Source organism: Perca flavescens, chromosome 4, assembly GCF_004354835.1.
Source record: "Perca flavescens isolate YP-PL-M2 chromosome 4, PFLA_1.0, whole genome shotgun sequence".
Lineage (NCBI taxonomy): Eukaryota > Metazoa > Chordata > Actinopteri > Perciformes > Percidae > Perca > Perca flavescens.
In genome coordinates this window covers 18,488,443-18,511,633 of record NC_041334.1, presented here as the reverse complement: position 1 = coordinate 18,511,633, position 23,191 = coordinate 18,488,443, and the positions used below count along the sequence as shown (strand labels likewise).

The 23,191-nt window shown below is 40.3% G+C and overlaps 1 protein-coding gene across 4 annotated transcripts in view; it reads left to right on the top strand.

The window, feature by feature from the left end:
* The first annotated feature begins 386 nt into the window (after nt 1–386).
* tox2 (TOX high mobility group box family member 2) overlaps nt 387–23,191 on the top strand; it is a 96,302-nt gene continuing 73,497 nt past the window's right edge. For all 4 annotated transcript variants that reach the window (XM_028574692.1, XM_028574691.1, XM_028574690.1 and 1 more), the window contains exon 1: nt 387–747. In XM_028574692.1, the coding sequence (XP_028430493.1) occupies nt 655–747 (93 nt within the window). In that variant the 5' untranslated portion in view covers nt 387–654. The remainder of the gene's footprint in view (nt 748–23,191) is intronic.

Genomic DNA, 23,191 nt, shown 5'->3' with positions numbered 1-23,191 from the left:
CACACACACACATATTCAATCCTCCCATCCCCTCTGACCCGCCTGTTCCTCCTGTGACCGGTAGAGGTCGCAGCCTAGCAGCCACTCTGTGTGGACATGAACGCATGGATGTATTGGAGCGCTCCCACATGACAAAAGCTCCAGCGCGTCTGGAAACCAGGAACGGAGCACGGGGCGTTTTGGGAGAAACCGTCGACAAGATCCATTCTGCATCTTTACCTGCAGCACGACTCGGCTCGGTTCGGCTCGGCTCGTTGACAGACAACTTAAGTGACCGGTTCACTTTTTGTGATTACTGAGGCGGGCAGCTCCCCTCCCCTCCCCTTGTCTCCAAGTGAACTTTATAGGGATGTTGTATCAGAGCATCACCGTGGTGAATGCCCAGATAGTGCTGAAGTAAGTGCAGGACGGGTGTGAATAGTGAAAGACCGGAGAGACTCAGTCCTCTTCCTCTTCTTGTTCTTCTTCTTGTTCTTCTTCTACTACTACTTCTACTTTTTGTTCGGTTTAATAGACTACGCGAGAGAAAAAGAGAGTGTGTGTGTGTGTGCAGGAGAGAGAGAGAGGGAGAGAGAGAGAGAGAGAGAGAGAGAGAGAGAGTCGCACAGGTTTTTGGAGCTACGCTTTCATGCCGTCAGTCTTGCGGACTCTGAGATGGACGTCAGATTTTATCCAGCTCCCCCTTCAAGCGTGGGTTCATGTACGTTACCGACTGACTCCGGTTTGGACTATTACCACGCCAACAAGGTAACAATTATCTATACTTTACGGGCTAATAGTCGGTCAGATGTGCAGCACTCGGTGTAATGATGCACGCGCGCGCACAAGTAGCCTACATTGGCTTACACATGGTGGGCCGTATATAGCTATATGAGCAGGCGCAATGTGTAGGAAGACGAGTGCTGCACTTTTACTTCCCTCGGGATGAATTGGATTGAAATGAGTCTATAAGCTACACTATCACTGAACTTTGTTGCATTTATGCTGTGTTGATTGTTTTAAACTCTGCAGAAAAGCACGCATGACACCTGTTCTGAACTCGTGCACGCGGGTTTTCATTTAATTAGAATTTGCTAATGTGTTCACCTGGTTAAAGTATGGGCACGTTGTACCTACTGTAGCTGTCCTGTGAGCTGAGTCCGAGCGCACCGCTCTCTCCAGCGCCCTGGAGCTACTGGCGAATGCTCAAAAATTGAACATGTGTCTTTTTTCTAGTTCTTAAAACTAAATATGTAAACGGGCCAAATCGTCCCTGTTTAAACCATGCTGGACTAACTGCGGAAACACGCTATCTTATCTGCTCCACACAGGTTCCCACATGGGTCAATGCACAATTAGTCCAATAAACAACTATCAAGATTGCGTCTGAATGTGATAGTGACAGCATGGTATGGATCAGGGCCATTTGTGATGCTCTAAGCCAGTGTATAGGCTATCGTGCATCTTGTAACTGACCAGTCTGCGTATTAATTTGTCTTATTTTGTCTCATTGCTCGACAAAAGTGTTTCAATGAAGAATATACAGTAGCATGTTTATGCAGGCTCGGTTAACACCTTTTTGCGCATCCACCTAATCTCATCAGTACGTATAGTAACTTTGAAGAATGAATTATTCATCAGCAACCTATAAAAGAAACCATCCGGTGTTGTTTGAAATTCTAAAGGATGAAATATTGGAATTTATTATCAGCTTTTGTGTTCCTATAAACATGCACATGCGGTTTCAAGCGCGAAATGTTATCCAATTACTAGAACCTCAGATACTTTTATTGGTAAATTGAAGTGGGCAGCAATAAAACAGTATTATCGACATGCTTCCATTTGACAAAATCAGTTTGCATCAGCCCTTTTTGGAAATACTGTCAAGTTTCCTAAATTATGCAGTTATTGATATTTCTGTTGAATGTCATGGGGCCTACTGTAAATAAATTATTTTTCCACTGCTCCAATATTTCCATGGACACCGGTGCTGACTCTATGCATCACTGATAAAGGTTTAGTATTAAGACAAATGACAAATTTACAAAACTGCTAAATAGTCCAAGATTACAAGTCACACGCAACAAAGCTAGTTTTGTTTTATGTGGTCAGGGTAAAACTTGTGTAAACATTTGGCAGAGCTAGAAGAAGGCATTATACCTGCAGCCATTCAAATAGGTTTGCTTGCCTTAGCACCTGGAAGGAAGCCAGCAGGCAGTTAACATTTGCTGATGACAAAGTGAAACATTATACTGTAGCACAGTACAATATTTGAATTGTTAATCTCCCCTGTCCATACACACAGTCACCTGTATACATGAACAACACACACAGACACACACTGTTACACCTACACTCACGTGCAGTGAGGTTTGAATTACAATACATGAGACTGCAGCCATTCCCTAACCCTAACCTACTGTAACATCAGCGTCAAGCCTTTAACTCTAACATACCTTAAATAAGCTATAGTTATAAATGTGAGGACTAGCAAAATATTGTGTGTGTGTGTGTGTGTGTGTGTGTGTGTGTTAGTGTGTGTGTGTATATTGGCTAAGTCTAGTTGACACACATAGGCACACACACAGTAGCTGCTGCGGATGTATATTTAAGATCACAATGAGACCTGGCTCTCTGACCAATGCCGGGTCTCAGGTCTTGTAGCGTTGACACAACGAACTGTACTAGTTATCATGATTCGGCGAGCGTATAGAGGTTGTTGGCCCGGTACGAAGCAGGTTTGGGTTTCAAGGACAGAATCGTCTAACATTGTCATTACTAAAATAACAGCTGTGACTAAGATGTAAAGTGACACATTATCTGTGCTGTGCTGCAGCTACTACACATAACTGTTGAATAATGATACGGGAGCTTTATATGACGTTTTGGCAATAGTTCATCCTTTATAGCGGTTTCATTTCAGGAGCTGGATGGAGTTGACCCCCTGAAGTAGCACTGTGTGAGCAGGTGTTAACTCGGAAGCTTGCAAAGATGATTAAAACAATAAGATATTGTTTTGTCTTTCACAGTCATTATGTAGTTAGTTATAGCTATTGCAGGAATGATTTCAATGGTTTGGTGATAATATTTCATAGGAAATTGTAAAGATGATTCTCACTGAATTTTGCAGGAGCAGTTTTTTCAGGAAGGTAGGTGTTGATTCACAATCATTTCCATTAAGTTAGCCAGAATATATATATATATATATATATATATATATATATATATATATATATATATATATATATATATATATATATATATATATATATGTATATGTAACCGATGTGATCTCTGCGTTGTGTATAATTCACTAAATAACTCTGTTACATATATATATACGGCTTGTCTGAAACTCAATAGTGTGGTTATGCATTACTTTACAGCATTGAATACACTAACCAGGAAGTGAGCATAATACTAAGTGGGACAGTCCATATATAAAAGCCCAGCACTTCCTGTTCTAGTGGTGTGAACTCAAACACATCTATTTGTGAGACTGACTGTTAGGCTTTGTGAGAATGACAGTGAGTGTGTGTGTGTGTGGGTTTGTGCACATGCCTGTATTCATGATGTTTTCTACCTGAAGGGGTTAATAATTGAGGAACGTAAAGAATGTGTAAGCTGAAACTGGTTAGAACTGATCAGCCACATTCAGACTGATGACTGATTGATGCCTGCCAGGAATATGGATCACACTGACAGGATAAGTCAATACCACAAATCCATGATTGCACTTGACCTTTGAATTTAGACAATGGCTTTCCTGCAATTACACATAAAACATCAACAGAATACAGTATGTAACAATCATGAATGTATAAATCAAAAGGAGTCAAATGTACTTTATGCTTTGATTTCCTTTTTAAAACCCAAATCTGATTCAAACACAAAACGATGAGTAGATCATGTAAGACAAAGACGCCGTTGTGCTTCTTTAGATTTCATTGTCCATGCCTTGATGAAACGACCTGTGCATCCACATTCCAGAACAATGCAAAGAACAACACATGAGCGAATCATCGATTTGTATTTTTGCTATGAACCCCACGGCTCTGTTGCTCTTCTCAACTCCATCCAACTTGCATTGTCCTGCACTTGCACAATCACCGTGAGTCATCTTTACTTTTTGCCCAAGATTTCTCCTAATCTTTTTGAAGCCTCTCTGTATCTTTCCTCACTGAGTGGGAGGCTTGTTTGTTCAGCGTACACTCAGCTGTGTATACCAGTGCTGAAGGCCACTTCTTCGCAAATGCCTGTTTTAGCGAGAGACTATTTGTCAAATGCATTATGACTTGTGCATATCCCAAGGCAGAATCACTCCGGTGAAATGAAGTTGGATAGATTACTGTAGCTGTTCCACTTTCTCCTCATCCCTCTTCCCTCTAACAACAAGGTGCCCAAGAGAGAGGCTCTCACGTAATTATACTGTAGTTATTCTGTAGGTTTATAATCCAATGGTTTGCAGATGTTATTCTTCACATAGTTGCAGTCTGTTCCAAGTTACTGTATGTTATTTATATATGCTTAGGCCATTTTCACCGCAGTGCAGAGCAAACACTTTATTGATACACAGTGTGTGCAGTACTCAGAGAAGTGATATCTCAATAAAAGCATTACTGTGTTTGACTGTATGTGTGCATGTGTGTGTGCGGTGCATACCTAATTGCTATTATACCTTGAGGTGAGGTGTATGAAACATGTTTAACAAGATGACCCTCATTTATACATTGATCGAGTTTTACACCCACGTGTTATGCTTTGTAATGCCTCATTGTGCATCTTTATATGAGCGCAAGTAACAAGCTGATGGCATTTGTCCACCCAAAGAGCAATGAGGCGAGCTTTTGCAGAGCACGTACCATCCCTTTTCTAGTGGTCCGTTCCATTTCCACCACTATCCAAATCACTGTATTAGTCATGGGATACTTCAAAGTATGGACAGACGAAAATATTTTCCATGTTGAATTCTCAGAATGAGTTTTTTCTTTTCTTTCTCTCTCTCTCTCTCTCTCTCTCTCTCTCTCTCTCTCTCTCTCTCTTCAAAACATGACCGTAATAGAAACAGAAAAAAGTAAAGAGTTATTCCAGCAGTACCTCATTCTGTACACAGAGAAAAGTTAATTACATGGAGGCAAGCATTCTTGGGTCAACAGCATGGACTTGGGGTTTTTCATTGTGCCTATTCATAACATTCTGCTGACTGGCCAGTCCGAGTTGCAATATCCCAACCGTTCTCACTGGGAAAATGTTAACCCATGCATGGCAATAATGCACACCAGAGGGGGAAACGCAGTCTGAAGCTGCTGGAACTGTGAATACTCAAAGTGTTGAGTTTATTGTTCTAATGCAGTTCCAGGCAGTTAACTCAGAGCAAATAATAGATAACATAAAATGCAGTCATGGAATGAACATTATTTTTTGTATAAAACTACTGGCACTATTCATAACCAAGTCTTTCTTTCTCCCCACCTCTCCCCCTCTCTGCGTCTAACTTCTTCTCTCATTTACCTTCCCAGCAGCAATGTCAAAAGGTTATGGTGGGAAGCCGGATCGCCTGGGGCTGATTGTGTCTTTGAGTTAATGATAAGTAGCTACAGTGTTATTCTCTGGAGCAGTGGGGCTTAGATTGTGTTCTGGGCACAGACTATTACAGAATGAGAAAAACTGTGCTATTTATGATCACTTGCTTTAAACACAAGAAAGGAAAATACAGGATATTGAGAACATTTTTAGAATCAGATGGATAGATTGTGGATACGTGAGTTGCAGACGGAACTTCACCTGCCTTCTAATCTGTTTATGTTCATTCACCTTTGTAACAACATTGGACAAATCTCCACATTGGTGCCACAATATCAATGATACTGTAGTTTGTATTCTGCAGCTACACCCACATAGGATTTTATAGGGAATTTCAGGATGGCAATTGAGTAATAGAGAACAGGCGAGGGGATACAGTACTGTCCATAACAGGGATTTACCACAGTGGACTTCTGTTTAACCTACAGGACAGTGAAGGTGGCAAAGCCTCAACCAGACTCTCTCCAGCTCTCCCGTTGCTCTGCTCTGTACTTTATAATCTAGACCAGACATGACTCAGAGCTACTAGAGGTGTTAAGAGGGTCATAAGTCATGTATGGCTGAAAATAGATAGTATAGTTTATCCTGCCTGGTTAGCTACTTAATCACCTAGGTCCATGGAAACAGGCTATTTATGTCGATGATTGATTGTAGGAACTGCCAAGAATTCAATCATGACTGTGCTTTTTTTTTTTTTTTTTTTTATATTCCCAATATACTTTTGTGATATACTACTGCTATCCAAATCATTTCTATGCTGCTATCACATTGCAGTCTATCCACCAGAAAGTAAGTTTACTATAAGAAATCATCAGACTGATAGCAATTAGTTTTCAGGCTTGGTGACAGGCAGTCTGTAACGTAATGCGAAACACAGCCACATCACAAGATGTCAGAGTAATTCCAATTTTGACGTTGAACGGCAATCGAAGCGCCCCGGCCCCGGCCCAACTCGTGCCCCTCATTTAATCACATTAACCCTAATTATCGTCACTGCCCCTTGAAACCAAAATACTACAGTCAAGCTTGACTCCTGGCTCCTCAGCTGGATGTTGGGTGTGTGTTTCAACCCCTCAACTTGTGTAGAGGAGTTCAATGTGTCAAGGTGTTTTAAACTGTCTTCACCTCAGGAGGCCACTGGTTCCTCAGTAGCAATAGCCTAGCCTGTCCTCTGCCTCTCTCCCTGTCCTTCTGCCCCCCGCCAGCCAGTTTCCTTGTGCTGTTTTATATTCAGTTCTTGATTGGTTGGGGGATGGGGTGGTGGAATAGCATTTGAGAGGTTAGCTGGTTTGTGCAGGGAGGGGGGGAAGTAGACTTGGGTTGTGTGTAAAGAGAGAAAGGGCTGTAGATGGAGTGAAAATGGAGAAAGATTTTAGGGGTACTTTATTTTTCAGCTTGCCCTTGAGTCTGTAATGTCATTCAACGATGTGGAAACCAAAATGAGCTGTGCCACCAGATGTGTTCCAGTCCAGATAGCGACTTGAAAGACAGACGTTTATTGTTTTAGTGCATTTGGTGTGGTACAAACCCAAACTGCATGAAATGCTGATTGATGGATTTCACTAATGAATGTGTGTGTGTGTAAGAGAGAAAAAGAAGGAGAGAGAGAGAGAGACATCTGCTTCATGTGATTTATTTAACCATTTCTGTGCTCTGCTCTACACTCTGCCTGCTCATCAGAATGGTGAACTATATGAATTTCACTGTGCTACAGCAGCATTTCAAAGCAGATTCACTTTCTTTTTATAAGCACAAAAATAGGAAATAATACCACCCTTTCAGTAATGTTTTCCTTTGATATTTACAGAGTTGTGGCCTTAATATTTCTATAAAGTAAATACAGGATAACAGGCTTCAATAGAGATAAGTATGGTAAACATACTTAGCAGCAAGAGGATATATCACAAAGTTGTTGCATAGGCTCTGTCTTTGTTATTATATAACAATAAGCCAGATTCAATATTAACACTGTGACCCTCTGTTATGCAACTTTATACATGCATGTTTGGTTCACCAAGGGCAACAAACTTAATGTTGATGCAGACATTTAGCATCATCCACATGCATGTGGTTTAGACTGTAGGTCAGGAAGTGAGCAGCTCTTTTTTGCAACAGTTTCAGCATCCCTGCTGTGAACCGCGTGTCCTTAATTATCATACACTAACACTTTTGGTGTTCCTATTGTTTCACAGTTTTAAGGTATCAACACAGCTAAGACAGACGCAACAAAGACAAAACATTTTCAGTGTGTCGAAATGCAGCAATTCCCGGAGCGAGAAAGCTGATCTTCATTAGGATAATTGCTTCATTTCATTCATAAACAAATAGACCACAAAGTGATTATTCTAGATGCTGGATATTATGAGTGCAGTTATTGGCCTTGGCAGATTTGTGTAAAGCAGGCTTTGGTACATAAATTAGCGTAATCATTGTATGAGAAAACCATATCAACATTTCACATAAGCACAGACAAGGCTCATCATCTCTGACTTTCACACTCGCCACTCTGCAAAGATCTCACAGTTCACCCAACAATTTGTTTTTCATTTCATCACTCTGGGAATGGTTTGTTAGTGCCTATGTTTTGGTACTTTTATGATTTTTTTTCAGTACAGTATGTGAAATGGTATGAGACTGCTGTTCAGTCTAATAGCAGGAAATGAAACACGAAGAAAAAGAAGGATTGAAGGAAAAGGGGGGGTCTTGTTGACAGATCAGAGTGGGGAAGATTTAACAAGTTGTGGACTTGGAAGATAAGATCTAGCTATCACAGGATTGGGAAGGACAGTGTTAAGTCAATCTTGAGTAAGTCTGTGAAGGCACCAAATTACCCATCAAAATGTATGATTGGAAATTCTGCTTTTTGTGGGACATGGCATCTTTCATCGCTCCCACTGTTGACTCAGTCCTTGTTATAAGGCAGGTTTGCTGTATTAAATGGTAGACTGACAGCTGATCCAGGTACAGGTTATAACGTATTAGATTATATTAAAAAGCACGGATAATTTGCAACATGGCATGCGGTTTATTTGTTGGCATTTCAATCCTCTGGCTCCACTCCTGACGGGCGTTTCCTCAGAGAAGGTCGGCGAGGATGGCGTGATCCAACAGATTCCATAGGATATATGTATAAAAACACTGATAAACATAGCATCTGCGCCGTCTATGAATGCAGCTGTCGGGTGTATTAAGAGGGGTTCGCAACATGGGCAAACATGAACAGTTGTCTTAGCTTCCTGAGGCATGTCCTGTGCAAACAGAACTGGAGATAGCTGGTTCAGGCCCACACTTAGAGACCATGGGTCCACTGAGTACACACTCTCACAGGTAGACACACTCATACATGCAAATGCAAGCATGTCCTCGCTCGCATAGCATAAATAAACACAAGCGAACACGTGTGAGCATACAGACCACATAAATAATGGTGTGTTGTTGACAGATCAACAGGCCGACAATTTTGGAAAGATTTCTGGTTGGGACGAGTATATTAGTAAGATTTATTAAAAATATAAGTAAGCGTTTAGACTTTTGGTTTAACATGTCTAGTTGCTTCCTTCTCTAATTGCCACAGTGACTTTAGAAGCCCTGTTCTTTTAACACAGGAAAAAAAGTCAATGTGTGACTAACCTCAACGCAAAGTTCAATGTGTCGTTGACATTGAAAATCAGCCCTTAAGTGAAAAGTTTTGAAACTAGTGTCACATGTGATGTATAGATCACGTTTGAGATACTTCAGGATTGCAAGGAGGAAGTTAGCTGGTTGGGCCACCAAGGATTGGTCCTCTGCCGTGTGCCGTTTGTCTCTGTGCTGCTCTGAGCCAAGTCTGTGTGTGTGTGTGTGTGTGTGTGTGTGTGTGTGTGTGTGTGTATATGAGAGAGAGTCCCCTCCCTATCACTACAAACCCACAGTCCCCCTAGGCCCCTTTTTTTTTTTTTTTTCCTCAGTCTAGTAAACCACCTCTGGCACTTTTGGGCTTTGTTCATAATATTTTCATTGTAGCTTTGCTTTACTTTCCAGGAATTCCATTCGCTGTGTGTGGATAGTCAGTTTTTGCTACTTCAAGATAACATCAAATAAGAGCGTCAAATAGGAGCACTTAATAGAAGAACTGCACCCTATACTTAAATCTAGATGTAATTGTGTTTTTCTTTTTCTTTGCCTATGCTGAATCTGTTACGGTATTCTTTTAACATCTAAACACACACACACACACACACACACACACACACACACACACACACACACACACACACACACACACACACACACACACACACACACACACACACACACACACACACACATATAATACTGCTTCAGTAACATGTACAGGAACCTGATAGTACAATTAACTTTACATTTAGAAATGTGACTTTTGTATCATATTGATTATGGATCTACAGTAGCTGCTTGAGGTATGTTTTAGGCCTCAGTATGTTGATTGGTATGCAATGTGTTGGTGCAGCTGAAAGCAAGTGTGTTCACTGTGCAAACACAGCATTGCTGGCACTCCTGGTTTCATTTAATCTTTGACACAAAGGCACTGGCATGTGGCTGGGCTCTCAGACACATTCAGAGAGAAAGAGAGAGAGAGAGAGAGAGAGGGAGAGAGAGAGAGAGAGAGAGAGAGAGAGAGAGAGAGAGAGAGAGAGAGAGAGATGTGTGGGTGTGTGCATAAATAGCGGGATAATTACTTAAAAGATCTCCCATTTTAAATCGTTTAGATTTATTTATTTTCTCTTTTTTAATTCCATCTAGACAGGAAGATTACCTTTTTTTGGGGGGGGGGTTTCTGTAGGCCTTGAACATCACAGTTATAAGGACTTCCTGAAGCAAACACATAATCGTGTGACTGATACCATGCCTGGTTCTTTGGTCACCTCAGGACCTTATTCTGGGTTGTAGTATGCACAGAAGTCCACATTACTGCCATTCTTGATGGATGATTTATTTGCCTGCCATCCTATAATTACCCACCGGGTAGATGGGAGGACCTCTCTGAGATTATAGTTTGTCTTTGCAGTAAAAGAAAAAGAAAAAGAAGGAAAAAAAAGCCTGAGACTCTTGAAACGATTTGGCAATAAGCTCTTTTAAAGGATCTTTTGATGTTTTATCAAGCACTGAAACATTTATTGAAAATGTATTCATAATCTCTGTAGTGATGGAAATGGTGAAGAAAACTTTTTTTTATTTTTTTATTTCCAAATAGTCGTGTTATCCAGAGTTGTGTTCATAATTACCGCAGTTCAGCTTGTTTGTACTAAAAGGTTACCTCTTGGCACCAAAGACTGTTGTTTGCAAAGTTTGATATCTTTCAGATGCAGAAGCAATGCATTCAGATATGTACCGAATGAATATTTTCACATTAAAAGAATAGTTTCTTTGTTTTTGGGACATGGCTATAATGCCAGAAGAATGATGCCAAAATGAAAAGCGGTGACCTTTCATCAGACTTTGACAGAATTCTGCTGACACCGGTCATGGGTAATCACCAGCTTCTTGGCAGGAGAAAGGCGTTAGTTCTTTCTAGATACACACCACCTAATATTCTTTTAATTGACTTTAGAGAAACTGTATCAAGATGTGCTGATGAAGTTACAAATTGGCTAAAGCTGCTCATTCCGAGAGCCAGATCTCCTTGTTCCTTGTGGTTTGGTTTGTTGTACTTTCTGCTGCTCTGCATAACGACGAGGGTGGAAGAGTGGAAGATTTCAATTACTCTGAGAAAGTCAAGGAGCTCGTTGAAGTTTGAGAAATACAACACAGTTGGTTGCTACATGGAGATTGCGCCCATTTGGAATGCAATTAAATTGGTTTGGCTGTTTGCCAGTGAAAAAATACATCCCCTTTTTTTTCCCAAATGAAAATGTATAGAGTGTTTTGCTGAAAAATACCTGGAGGGAACAGTAGGCTGTTGAATATTTGTAATACAGCTTGCACTGTGCAGTTGAAATGAGTTTTGAGATGAGTTATCCATTGTGGTTTCCCCTTTGACATTTCAAAGGTATGCAGCTTTTGAACCATGGATTTACTGTAATCTATTTTTTTTCTTCTATTATTGATGTGTGGTTGAGTTATAAACTGTAAATTGGCTTCTTTGCCATTTCACTGGCTGTGCCATATCACGAACCATGAGGCCATGGTGCAGAATCCGACTTTGTAATAATGTTTATATATAGTCACATGTAAACCCCAGTTGTTGGTCCAAGTCTACATATGGAACTGTACAAGACTGCTGTTTACCATATAGAGTGTGTGAGTGACTTTCAGCAGCTCCTCAACAGCACAAAGTAACTAGTCCATACAGAGACATGTAACAGACGTTACCAGCCGTTCTAATTTGAAAGTAATGACTAACTTTATTATACGCAAAGACACACACAAGAAAATAAACATTAGAAGGTGAAAGTATCATTGCAGCGGCTCCAGAAAGTATAGACTGAGGTATAAATCTGCAGTCGTAACTGCAAATGTTTTCACATGCACTTAAAGAAGGATCAGGCTACAGTTTATTATTAGTTTACACTAGACATCTGTTCTTCGATTGATGTTAACTGTTCAAGGGCTGAAACAAAAGTTAGCATTTTAACAAAGTGATAAAATATCATCCAAAATGACTAATAGATGAAAAGATAATGTCAGGAAAACCGACTGTGTTATCACTTCCTTTTAGCTGCGTAAAGACCAACAGTAATTGACATTTGAGGTTGTTTTGGCATGCACAAAGTACACAGTGATCTTCCTCTTCTTTGAATGACCTCAAGGCAGTATGAACCACAAAAAAACAATACTTTCAAATATTCTCAGATTTATGTTCAAGATTGTACTGTACTGTTTGCATTCAAGAGAAATTTCAGGGTTTCATTTCAAGCATTTTTAAGGTTGAATAATAACAGCAATTTCTCAACAGTCACACAACAGTGTGAAAACGCCCTAAGAGAGATGGAGAGAGAAGCAGAAGGAGGAACCAGCAGATAAATTCAGAACCATAAACGTGAGGTTGTTGTGTTTTATTTGTGGTGTAAAAATGTCCCTCTGATCCACTGTTGCCTGATCTGCAAATGGATCGAGCTGCCCAGCCGAGCCGTTCTTACAAAATCAGCCTGGCATGGCGTTATAATAGCTTTTCCTTGTACCTGTCCTGTCAAATCAACTTAGCCTCTTCGGGTGCTATTTTAATGTTAGTCACACAGTCGATAGAGGAAACTACAAGTCCTGTGTGTCGCCTCTTGTCCCCAGAGAGCACAAGGAAAACTACTTGTATGTTCAGCGCCGTGATGCTTTCATTACACCATGACACTTTTGGGAAGTGTACTCTGCAACCAGATCCATGGAGCGAGGGAGAGAGGTGTTGAGATGATGAGCTAATTAGCAGGGTCTGCCACTATCCTGCTAATGGCTGTTTGCGGCTTTGCGGGTGCTGCAGCATGCGCGCGTGCGCACTTACGCTGCACGGTTGATTTTTAGTCAGAAGCTTAATTCAACATGTGCATGACAAAGCCTGCTAAGTGAATCAAAAAGCTGTGTATCACTGGAAACAAGGCTCCTCAGTCTCCTCAATGGAACTGCAAAGATAGAGCGAACAGGCAGATGCCTGCCAATACACCTTCGGGGCATTGATTGAGTGCCATAATGCTTTCATGTGCCTCTCCTGCCTATGTCGAATGTGAATATCTCAATAAAGGCGTAGGATTTTCTTCCGTGTGTGTGCCTTCTTAGATACTCAATGTGAAAAGATGCCAGTAAACGTGTGTGTGTGAACCCAGACTTAGGGATATACTGTTAAGCTGTAAAATTATGTAGGTTTCTACTATTACAGCTTGTGCAAAGAACTACAAAACAAACATCCGACAGAGAGGAAGAGGAGATGCAGAGATAGAGCTTTATCCGGCAGACAGAGAAAGAGGCCTGACGAGCAATTCTGCAAACTTAACAGGAAAAAAAGAAACTAATAGAATAGATGATGTGTGCCACACGTTAGCATTGACACATGCACGCAAACCAAGACAGAGTCCTCTTTCCCACAGGACACCCGTTCTCACTTTCATTTGTACTCATGCACTTGCTCACACGCTTCATTACAGCAGAGAGAACGTCATCCATCATCAAACATCGGTGTTCCTACCACAGCCCGATAACACGGTAGTTTTCAACAAGTTCCCACGACTAAATGACAAAGGTTTTTTGTCATTGCAGTCCAAAACCATCCGTATGAGCACTTTATGAGGGTTACGTCACGGTTAGGTTTAGGCAACGCTAAAGGAAGCTGAAAGGGTGTTTTGATTAATAATCTGTTGATCAACAAAAAAACGAATTGCCAGCAATTTTGATCACTGGTCATTAGTTTAAGCCATATATCAAGCAAAAATGTCAAATATTCACTAGCTCTGCTTATTAAATGTGATTGCGGGTTTTGGAATGTTGGTTGGACAAAACAAGCAAAGCAAAGTGTTTTAAAAAAAACTAAACGTTTTCAATAGAAATATTAATTTACAGATTACAGTAATTTATAACAAAAGCCCTTAAACAAGCCAATGGCCTATCAGGTGAAGACGAGATGCAAACCATCCTTCCCTCCTGTCCTTTCATTTTTGTGTGAACCAAACACTATGTTTAGTTTAGCACTAAATGTAAGCAGGGGCCGTTTTAACCTGTTTGAACAAGTGCTCAGTCCAGTTTCTGGAGAAGACAGCCGTCTGGTTACATGTCTGTCAAAGTATTGGGGTTTCGACCAAAAAGGTGTCTCTTGGAGAGAGAAGCAGTGTAGATATGGAGAGGCAATCGATGAGCCAGTGCTTGACCATTCAGCAACACTTCCAGCTTTTATCACATTCCAATAACATTTCTGCTTTTGTCTTCACTTTAAAGAGGCCGCGCTCCTTCTGCTTGCGGGGTCAGGACTTTGTACGTCAGCTTCAAATTTGTAGTAAATCCTGCAGCTTGGTTGTGCACTGTATGCATCCTTGACATCCCTTTACAATTGAATTAGATTTTCTGTAGTCATTCTGGCTTCTTTATAGTATTTGGCAACTACTATTGCTAAGCCCCACAAACAAACCCAAGCAACAGAGCAGCATGAGGGGTAAGCAGGTTTCACGTACGACACCGAAGTGATGGATGAGCTAATTGGGGATTAACAGTTAATAACTGAAGGAGGTGAGACAAGTGCTGAGCCCCTCTCTGTGCCAAAGTCTGCGGTGATATTTCTTTCTTCCTGGTTCTGTTCACCCTTGTTTCTCACCTGTCATGCTGTTATTTCTATCTCCCTGGATTCTCATCCTTTCTGTCTCACTCTGTGGGATTTCTGTTTTTTCCCTTCTCTAACCATCTTTTTATTCTCTCTCTCTCGGGATGATTCTCATCAGTCTGTATTAGTTGCAAATGCAGAACTAAGTGGCTGTGACAACATTCTCAGATGCTCCAGCTGCCACAGATTTATTGAGTTATTAAAGTAATGTACTGTGATTAAAAATGCTAATTTTCCCTAAATAGTACGCCAGCTTACATTCTTTTTTTTTTTTTTACATCGTTTTTTTTTTTTTTCAGAAGCTGATTTAATTACATGGAAAATGAAACAAGGGCCGATGATTCAATCTTTGCAGCTAATTGCCTCTCCACACAAAAAAAACAAAAAACGAATACCCTCATGATACAGAATTATTATTGTTTGGGAATGTGAAATGACAGTGGGATTCTTTTAGATGGAATAATCAGAGGGTTTGCTGTTACATTGTACTAGCTGTAGAGTGCACAAATGCTTACATTTGAACCGTACATGTATTAGTTTAGCTTGTATTTTTGTTTATATGCCATCTCAGCAATCTTACCTCAGGCCATAATCTGAAAGTGTGGCTTTGAAATCAGTGTAAAAATACAGATCCTTTAAAATCCCTATCTTGTTAAAGTAAGCCACTCAATACATGTAGGTTAGTTCTGGATTTACATTTAAAGTATGTATTTTAAATAAAGAGAGAAAAAACTTTCTGTTCCCAATATTATTATGAATTGTGTCCTCGTCTATTCTGAATAATTTCCTTTCCCCTGGGGGATTTTTTCAGTGTGCTTGCATTGGCTCATTTTGGCCTCTCATTATGCATTCATGTATTCGTTTATATAATACGCAACACTGCAGCTTTATTGGACAAATCTTAGTCGTTTTGGACAGCGTTGTGTATGATACATGAATGTTAACATTTCTTTTCTTTGAATTCCCTTTTTTTTTTTCTCTCGTTCAAGCAGTCAGTTTCTCCTGCTACCGTTATTTTGCAGAATATGCGGCCTCTTTTGAACATCAGTGGTTTGAACCAGTTTCTGAAAAAGTCATTCTCATTTGAATAATGAGATAGAACTTTTTCTCTTGATCACTTGATCTTTTCGGGGCACTTCTGCTGAGCAGCAGATAGCACTGTGCTGCAACTTTATTCTAGCCCTCTACAATATCTGCAAGATTACCAGAACAGCTTCAGATATTGTTTGGATCCCTTCCAGATTTTCCAGTGTACTGTAACAGATCCTCGCTAGTATCAACACCACTTTACAGCCCTACCTCCTAAATGGGTCCTATAGGTTAGTGTGTGAAATATCCGTGACCATGTCAGATGTCTTTTCTTCTCTGGTAAGGATTGACTTATATGAGGAGTACAACGGAGAGTGAGTGTCTCCGGCCTCCCAGATGTCCCAGACATAACAGAGGCTTGTCAGCTCTGTGGCTGGGCTCTAAATGGGTCACTTTCCTAGATATCACACAGCTCCTTCACAATGACCCCACTGTTCTCCTGATATTACAGAACACCAGGTGGCTCACTATGAAATGTCATGGCCAGACAAATGTGGACTGCGTGTGTTGATGAGTAGTCAGAAAAACAAATGCACATGCACACATGTGACTGCAGTTTGTGTGAGGTATAGACATGGGTTTGATACACACCACAGGCCAAAACACAAGAGCTTATAGAAAGCTCACTGTTCTGAAAAATAATTAGATTTTTTTTTTCACTGTATGATTTGTGGCATCTCATGACAAAACCTTTGATATGGGGAAAATGCATTTTTCATTGATCTGCTATTCACCTCTATCAGAGCAGTTTATGCATGGCTGTGTGTAACACAACATGCTAGGGAGCTCTGCAGAGAGGAGTAAGAGGGTAGGAACAATAAAAGAAGTGAGAGGGAGGGGGAGAGGGGTTGGGTGGATGGCAGTTCAGTGATTTGTGATTTATGGTTTGATTACAGTCTTTCCATCCTGCTGAAGACCGGCTGTATTTGCCTGCATCACGTGCATTTTTTCGTACATGGCCTATTGGTGCAGCAAGCTCCAGCTCGTTCTGCTCCTCGTCAAAATGAAACACGCATTTGCACATACACACACCAGTAGAATGGTATTCAGGCACACACACGTACACACACACACACTGATTGAGAGATAAAATGGAGAATGGCTCTTTTAGTCAGCTGAGCAGTCTCCCCTCCAGCAGCCTGGCAACCATTCAATACCATTTACCTCCTACTGGGAAATAATATTGATATTCATAAATGTACCCAGTAAAGGTACAAAAAAAAGCGATACAATAGACGATTCAAGCACAGGTGTCTACTGTCTTGGGTTCACAATATCCCACCCAGAATGAATTTCAGCACGTTTACAATATTACTGCAAATATGAATGAGAAGAAAAACTATCTTTATTTGGAATGTCAATGCCGCCGTTTTGTAAAAAAAAAGTAACCATGAAAATGTAGACAATGGAGCTTTTTTCAGCTGTAGCTGGTTGAATATACTGAGAGCTGCATTCCAATAATATACTAGGAGTCATCAGACCTTGGTGTGAAAGAAACACAGTAGCAAAGTATGCTCCCTTTATGTGCCATTAGTGTTTTCAACCAGCATCGACCCACCTTCATTTAAACCATGTTGGTGTATGATAGGATGAAAGCTGCAGTGACAGATCCAGTCACTGATATCATGTCTCCCCAGGCTTGCATTAAACTGCCATTCATTCTCCTCCTCAAGCCTCCTTAGGCCTCTTACTTAGAATTCTCTAACTGCACATTCTGTACCACGGACTCCCGAGCCTTGTGAGTGAAGTAGTACGTTCAAGTTCAACTTGTCACTGGTTACAAAATGCTTCAGTAAGTTTGAGAACCAGACCTTCCAGATCTTGATTTGTGACTTTGAAGGGATCATCCCAGCTGTCAAAATACAACATTAGCAACGAAAGGTTAGTTAGGGAGTTGGTTCTTATAATAATAAAAAGACCAAGCCTTGTAATGTTTAAACAAGTAGTCTGTTTGGTGGGTATCATCTGATTCAAAATTGTTATTACCAAAAAGAAGAAATTTAAGTTTTGTATTGTTCTGTAATGATAACACCCTCTAAATTGGTGTTCTCCAGAGGGTGTGAATGTTTGGGTCCGACTATACTGTTGGCATTGGTTATTTTGTTGGTGCAAAATATCAGCCCGTTCTCACCTCGAAAACAACCATATGGGTCGATTATTAAACTCATAACGGCCGACAATTACATTTCTTGTTAGGTGGCGACCTCTCGTGGCTGTTGTAATTGTCGCGAGAAGAAACGAGGAAGTGAGGTGACAAAGTATAAGATTGCCAAATTCTGCCTTAGGAGGAAAGATTTCCCATGTCTTGATTGCTAACAAGAAAGTTAAACAGAGCGCAGAGGTTACAAGACTTCCCTTTGCTGTGACAGTATGGTCATTGTCATTAACACAACTGGACCCATGAAAGACAGTTAACGCTAGGTTGACCCCACTTGCTTGTGTAGTGCAGGATGAATCCAATACAGAGTGTGCAGAAGCTGCTGATGCTTCACAAGTTAACACATTCCTAGTGGGAATCAGTGCTAGCTACAGTAGCCTAGCTTGGAAATGCCCACACAGGCACTCAAGGTTAGACACTGTTTCCACTGATATGTTCAATAATGGCCTTATTCTCTGGGGTAAAATGTCAAAATATGTACTATACCTGCAGTATCATAAAGGTTTATATTTCCTCACACAAAAAGTGAGGACTTTTTCAGTTGTGACAGATTCTTTTTTTAAGGAGCAGATCAGTTTGAACAAATTTCCCCCTAGATTTGGTGTCTCTGTGTGCCACTAATGTAGTTACTCGGCTACAAGAAGACTATTATCACCACAACTTACAATAAATAAGGACCCCTCGCAATGTTGACTTGTCAGAAAATGCTTGCTCTAATATAAACAGAAAAATGGGGAGAAAGTGCAAATGAACAGCAGATAATGCACCACTTTTTAAATCTTTTTAAATCCAATTTTGTTTTTAAATTGTTGAAAATAAACATACAAATTCCAAAAATAAAGAGCCCTATCTATTCTTTTAATTTGGAGCCTGAAACACTAAACCGCTTATTGATTATGTAGATGAGCCATCATACGCAGTCAGGTAACGTGACAGCAAAGCGCAGAGTGGACCTGATTGTTTCTGGCAGCTCTCAGAAAGATCTCAAAATTAACACTTGGTGAACGCTGATGGTAAAAACCTGTGAACACCAAAAAAGGCCAACCAAAATGACGGGTGTGTTCACAGCGGCTCCAGCATCAGCCGGTACATTTGAATATGAACAGCCCTGACTGAAAGGTTATGACCCATAAAGAGGGGGAACGATTTGAGCAAACCGTGCAGCGGGGAGAATGTCAGAGTCAGAATGGCAGGAAATATGTTAGTGACAAGGAAAAAGCTGCCCCTGGTATTCTAGAGCCGATGAGTAAAAATAGGGCATTGGGCAAGAAGGCAGGAAACCAGCAGAGCGAGGCCTCTAGTAGGAATTTCTTCTGGGGAGGAGAGATAAGGGACTTAACTCCCTCCTGTCTGGGCCCGCCGACTTTAACATGCGACATGTGATCACTGATCACTTATGTAGAGATGGACAGAGAAAGAGGAGATTGAAGAATTGAATAAATGATTTGATCACTGAGTGAAGTGTATGTGCGTGGTGTGTGTGTGTGTGTGTGTGTGTGTGTGTGTGTGTGTGTGTGTGTGTGTGTGTGTGTGTGTGTGTGTAGATGTTAAAAGAATACCATAACAGATTCAGCATAGGCAAAAAAGAAAAACGCAATTACATCTACATTTAAGTATAGGGTGCAGTTCTTCTATTAAATGCTCCTATTTGACGCTCTTATTTGATGTTATCTTGAAGTAGCAAAAACTGACACACAGTGAATGGAATTGCTGGAAAGTAAAGCAAAGCTACAATGAAAATATTATGAACAAAGCTCAAAAGTGCCAGAGGTGGTTTACTTGACTGCTGTGTGTCTTAGTGTGTGCACTTCTGTGTGCTTTCTGATGATCTGTCACTTATTGAGCATCAACAGGACTTTCTAATTAGGTCAAGTGTGATGGAAACCAAAGATTTTACACACACACACACACACACACACACACACACACACACACACACACACACACACACACACACACACACACACACACACACACACACACACACACACACACACACACACACACACACACACACACACAAACACACAAACATTGAGGTAATGGCTAAGGAGTGGAAAGTACCGTGTGTGTGAGTCTGAGGTTCCTCAGGTTAAAGAGTGGAAGTTAGACAATAAACAGTGGCCTTATCAGACTCTGGGCAGAGCTTCCATCCCAATAGCCCAACATATCACTATGACTATTACTGTAGAAACAAATATGACCTCTACACCAATTGCCTTAGCCCACTCTGTCCCGTGAATAACTAATTTTGATAAAAAAGGCCCCTTAGTGGCAAGTTTGTCTCAGTGTTAAGATTTTAAACAGCTTTTAGACTGTCATTTTGCACACTCATCATGCTGCATTATTTGATTTGCCTGCAGTTACGTGACCTCACCGAGACAAGATTTATCAGGATTTTTTACAAATCAAATTTTCAGGCCTAGTGGAACGCGAGATCGATACCCCAGAAGAAGCGAGACAAGGAGATGATTATCATATCGTTGATTACAGTAATTTGTACATGGTGTGACAGTGGTGGAGCTGATAGGGCGTTCACTGACAACTACACAGTTGACAGGCTGACCATTTTTTTTAAACTGTGGGTGGTTCAGGAGTTCCCGATGTTGATGTTGTGCAGGGAACAAAGTCAGAACTTGCCAAACATCTACTCGAGAGACTAAAAATAGTGCACAACAGCTTAACATTTAAACCAACAATAGAGGTCACTGACTTGTATTAATTGTTTTGAAGTATTTCATTCCTGTCCTAAGAGTACAAAAAACATACCCCTGGATCCTAATGATAAACTTTTCCTTATTTACTTTCTAAAGAGGATTGTTTGTTATCAGTAGGAAAAATAAAACGCACATAAATTGTATGCGCTGTTCATTCTAAATGGTAAATGTTTCTTGACTGACTAGAGCTGACAGACCTTTGGTCGCTCATTGAGTTGATTCCATTAAATATAAGATACTGTGAAATAAAAGAGTAATCACTGGAACCTGACAGTCTCATTTCTGTCCCAGTTGTGCAACTTCTTTTTTTATTGAAATGAATAGTCTGCAACTTAAAAAATGTTGAATGACCCTAGGGAGAAGGCAGCTGGAGATTGGGAATAACACAAAAGTGTGAGGGTAAAGATCAGTGTATAAGGATTTGGAGAATACAGGATTTCTTCAGCGCTCTGATGGAACAGTAGCTCTGTATGAAACATACTCTATGATAATTGGAATTGAAAGACAGAAGTGCTTCCATTGACAAGGGGAACAGTGTTACATAAGCGTCCTTTTGTGTCCTTGTTGAGTCCAGTTGCTGTCATATTGAGGACACAGCCTTCCCTCCAGCTATATTGCTGTATGAGGCAATAACCTAAATACCTGTCGGATTTCTCTCTTTCTCTCTCTCTCTATCTATCTATCTACCTATCTTTGTGATCCCATTTCATCCTCACATTCTACACTGCTTTTCCTCTCTCGCCTTCTCTTCCCCATGCACCCCCTCCCCGGTTACCCACACCTCCTCATGGTCACTCTCTTAAGTGATTGCTACATTTCATCTCATGGTAAATCGGCCGTCAGCCCGGTGAGCTATCATTATGCAAATGATGGGCAATTCAATTTCAGTTGGTCGGAGGGGGAATTTCTAATTAGGGTGAGGCACAGCACTCAAGATGGAGAGAAAGATGTAAAGGCAGAGAGAGAGAGGAAGGCAGAGGTGCTGGAAATGGATAGCAGAGGTAAAGAGAGAGGGAGAAGAAAAAGGCTGGAGAGAGAGAGAGAGAGAGAGAGAGAGAGAGAGAGAGAGAGAGAGAGAGAGAGAGAGAGAGAAGGGGGCTGGAAGAGGAGAAGTATTTATCCACGAAATCAACACCTGCATCACAATTATATTCTTCAGTTGGCTGTGAGTCTCCTGCCTCCTGCTCTTCCCATTGATTTTCTTTGTTTCTTCCATATTCAGTTAATTTTAATGAAGAAGTGGCTTCTGAGCTTTCCTAGAAAAAAAAAGATTTAGGCTGTTTTCACTGTAGAAACCTCTGAAAAGCACACAAAAACGGTGTTATTACATTCATACTAAACTTGTCATGATACTGTGGTGAGCAAAGCAGCAGAATGAGAGTTTCACATGGGGAAAAGGAAGGTTACTAGTGTAAACTCTAAATATATACCTTTGACTCATCTGCTATTACACTTGTCTCATAACTTGTGGCAAGTACACGCAGGTTATTACAAGGGGGTTTCATACTCTGAATCTAACTCTGAATCATTTTGCATTGCTTGATATATTATAGAAATTTCCTCTTGGTGGTCAGAGCTATTTTTTCCCTTTCCTTTTGGTGCAGTTAGTCAAAGTTAAGTTTCAAGTAAAGTCATAAGTGCTCAAGGGCTAATATCAGTCAAGTCTCTAGCAAGTTGTCAGGTGACCATTACAACTACACAACATTTGAAGCAGGGATGCGACTAACGATTATTTATTATTATCAAATAATATTTATTATTATCAATTAAGACCTTGTTTATTTTCTTGATCAATGGATTCGTTGTTTTGTCTGTAAAATGTCAGAAAATAGTGAAAAATGGCCACCACGATTTCCTATGTAACCCAAATATATTGAATTTACAATTACAGAGAAACAGAGAAAAGCAGTACATTTTACCATAAAGGGATGTCAAAAACATAGGCCATGTACTATTGACTACACAACTACACATTTGTAATCTATTTGCACTCAAATGCATCATTAAAGCCTTGCAGAATGAGAATACATAAATGAACTACACTATGTTGACTACATTCATGTGTTAGTGTAGGCTTAGTGCACTGGTTGGGCATCATATGCAGTAGATTTCTATATGTCTCTCTGTGTGTGAAAGGCTTTGCCAATTTATTCTGTAATTACCACTGATTTGCATTTGTATACATTAATGTGTTTAACAAAACTTATTCAATTATATAAATCAATATTGAATATTCAGTTAGATCTATAGTGGTAATGACATTTTAAACACACAATATTTTAGATTTTCAGTCTGGATTGCCCACAATCCATCTGCTTACAGCACATTTGTAATGTAAGAGATAAAAGTAGCTTTATGATCATGAGACTTAACATGATGGATACAATTAATATATTTGCAGTAACTGCAGGTTTG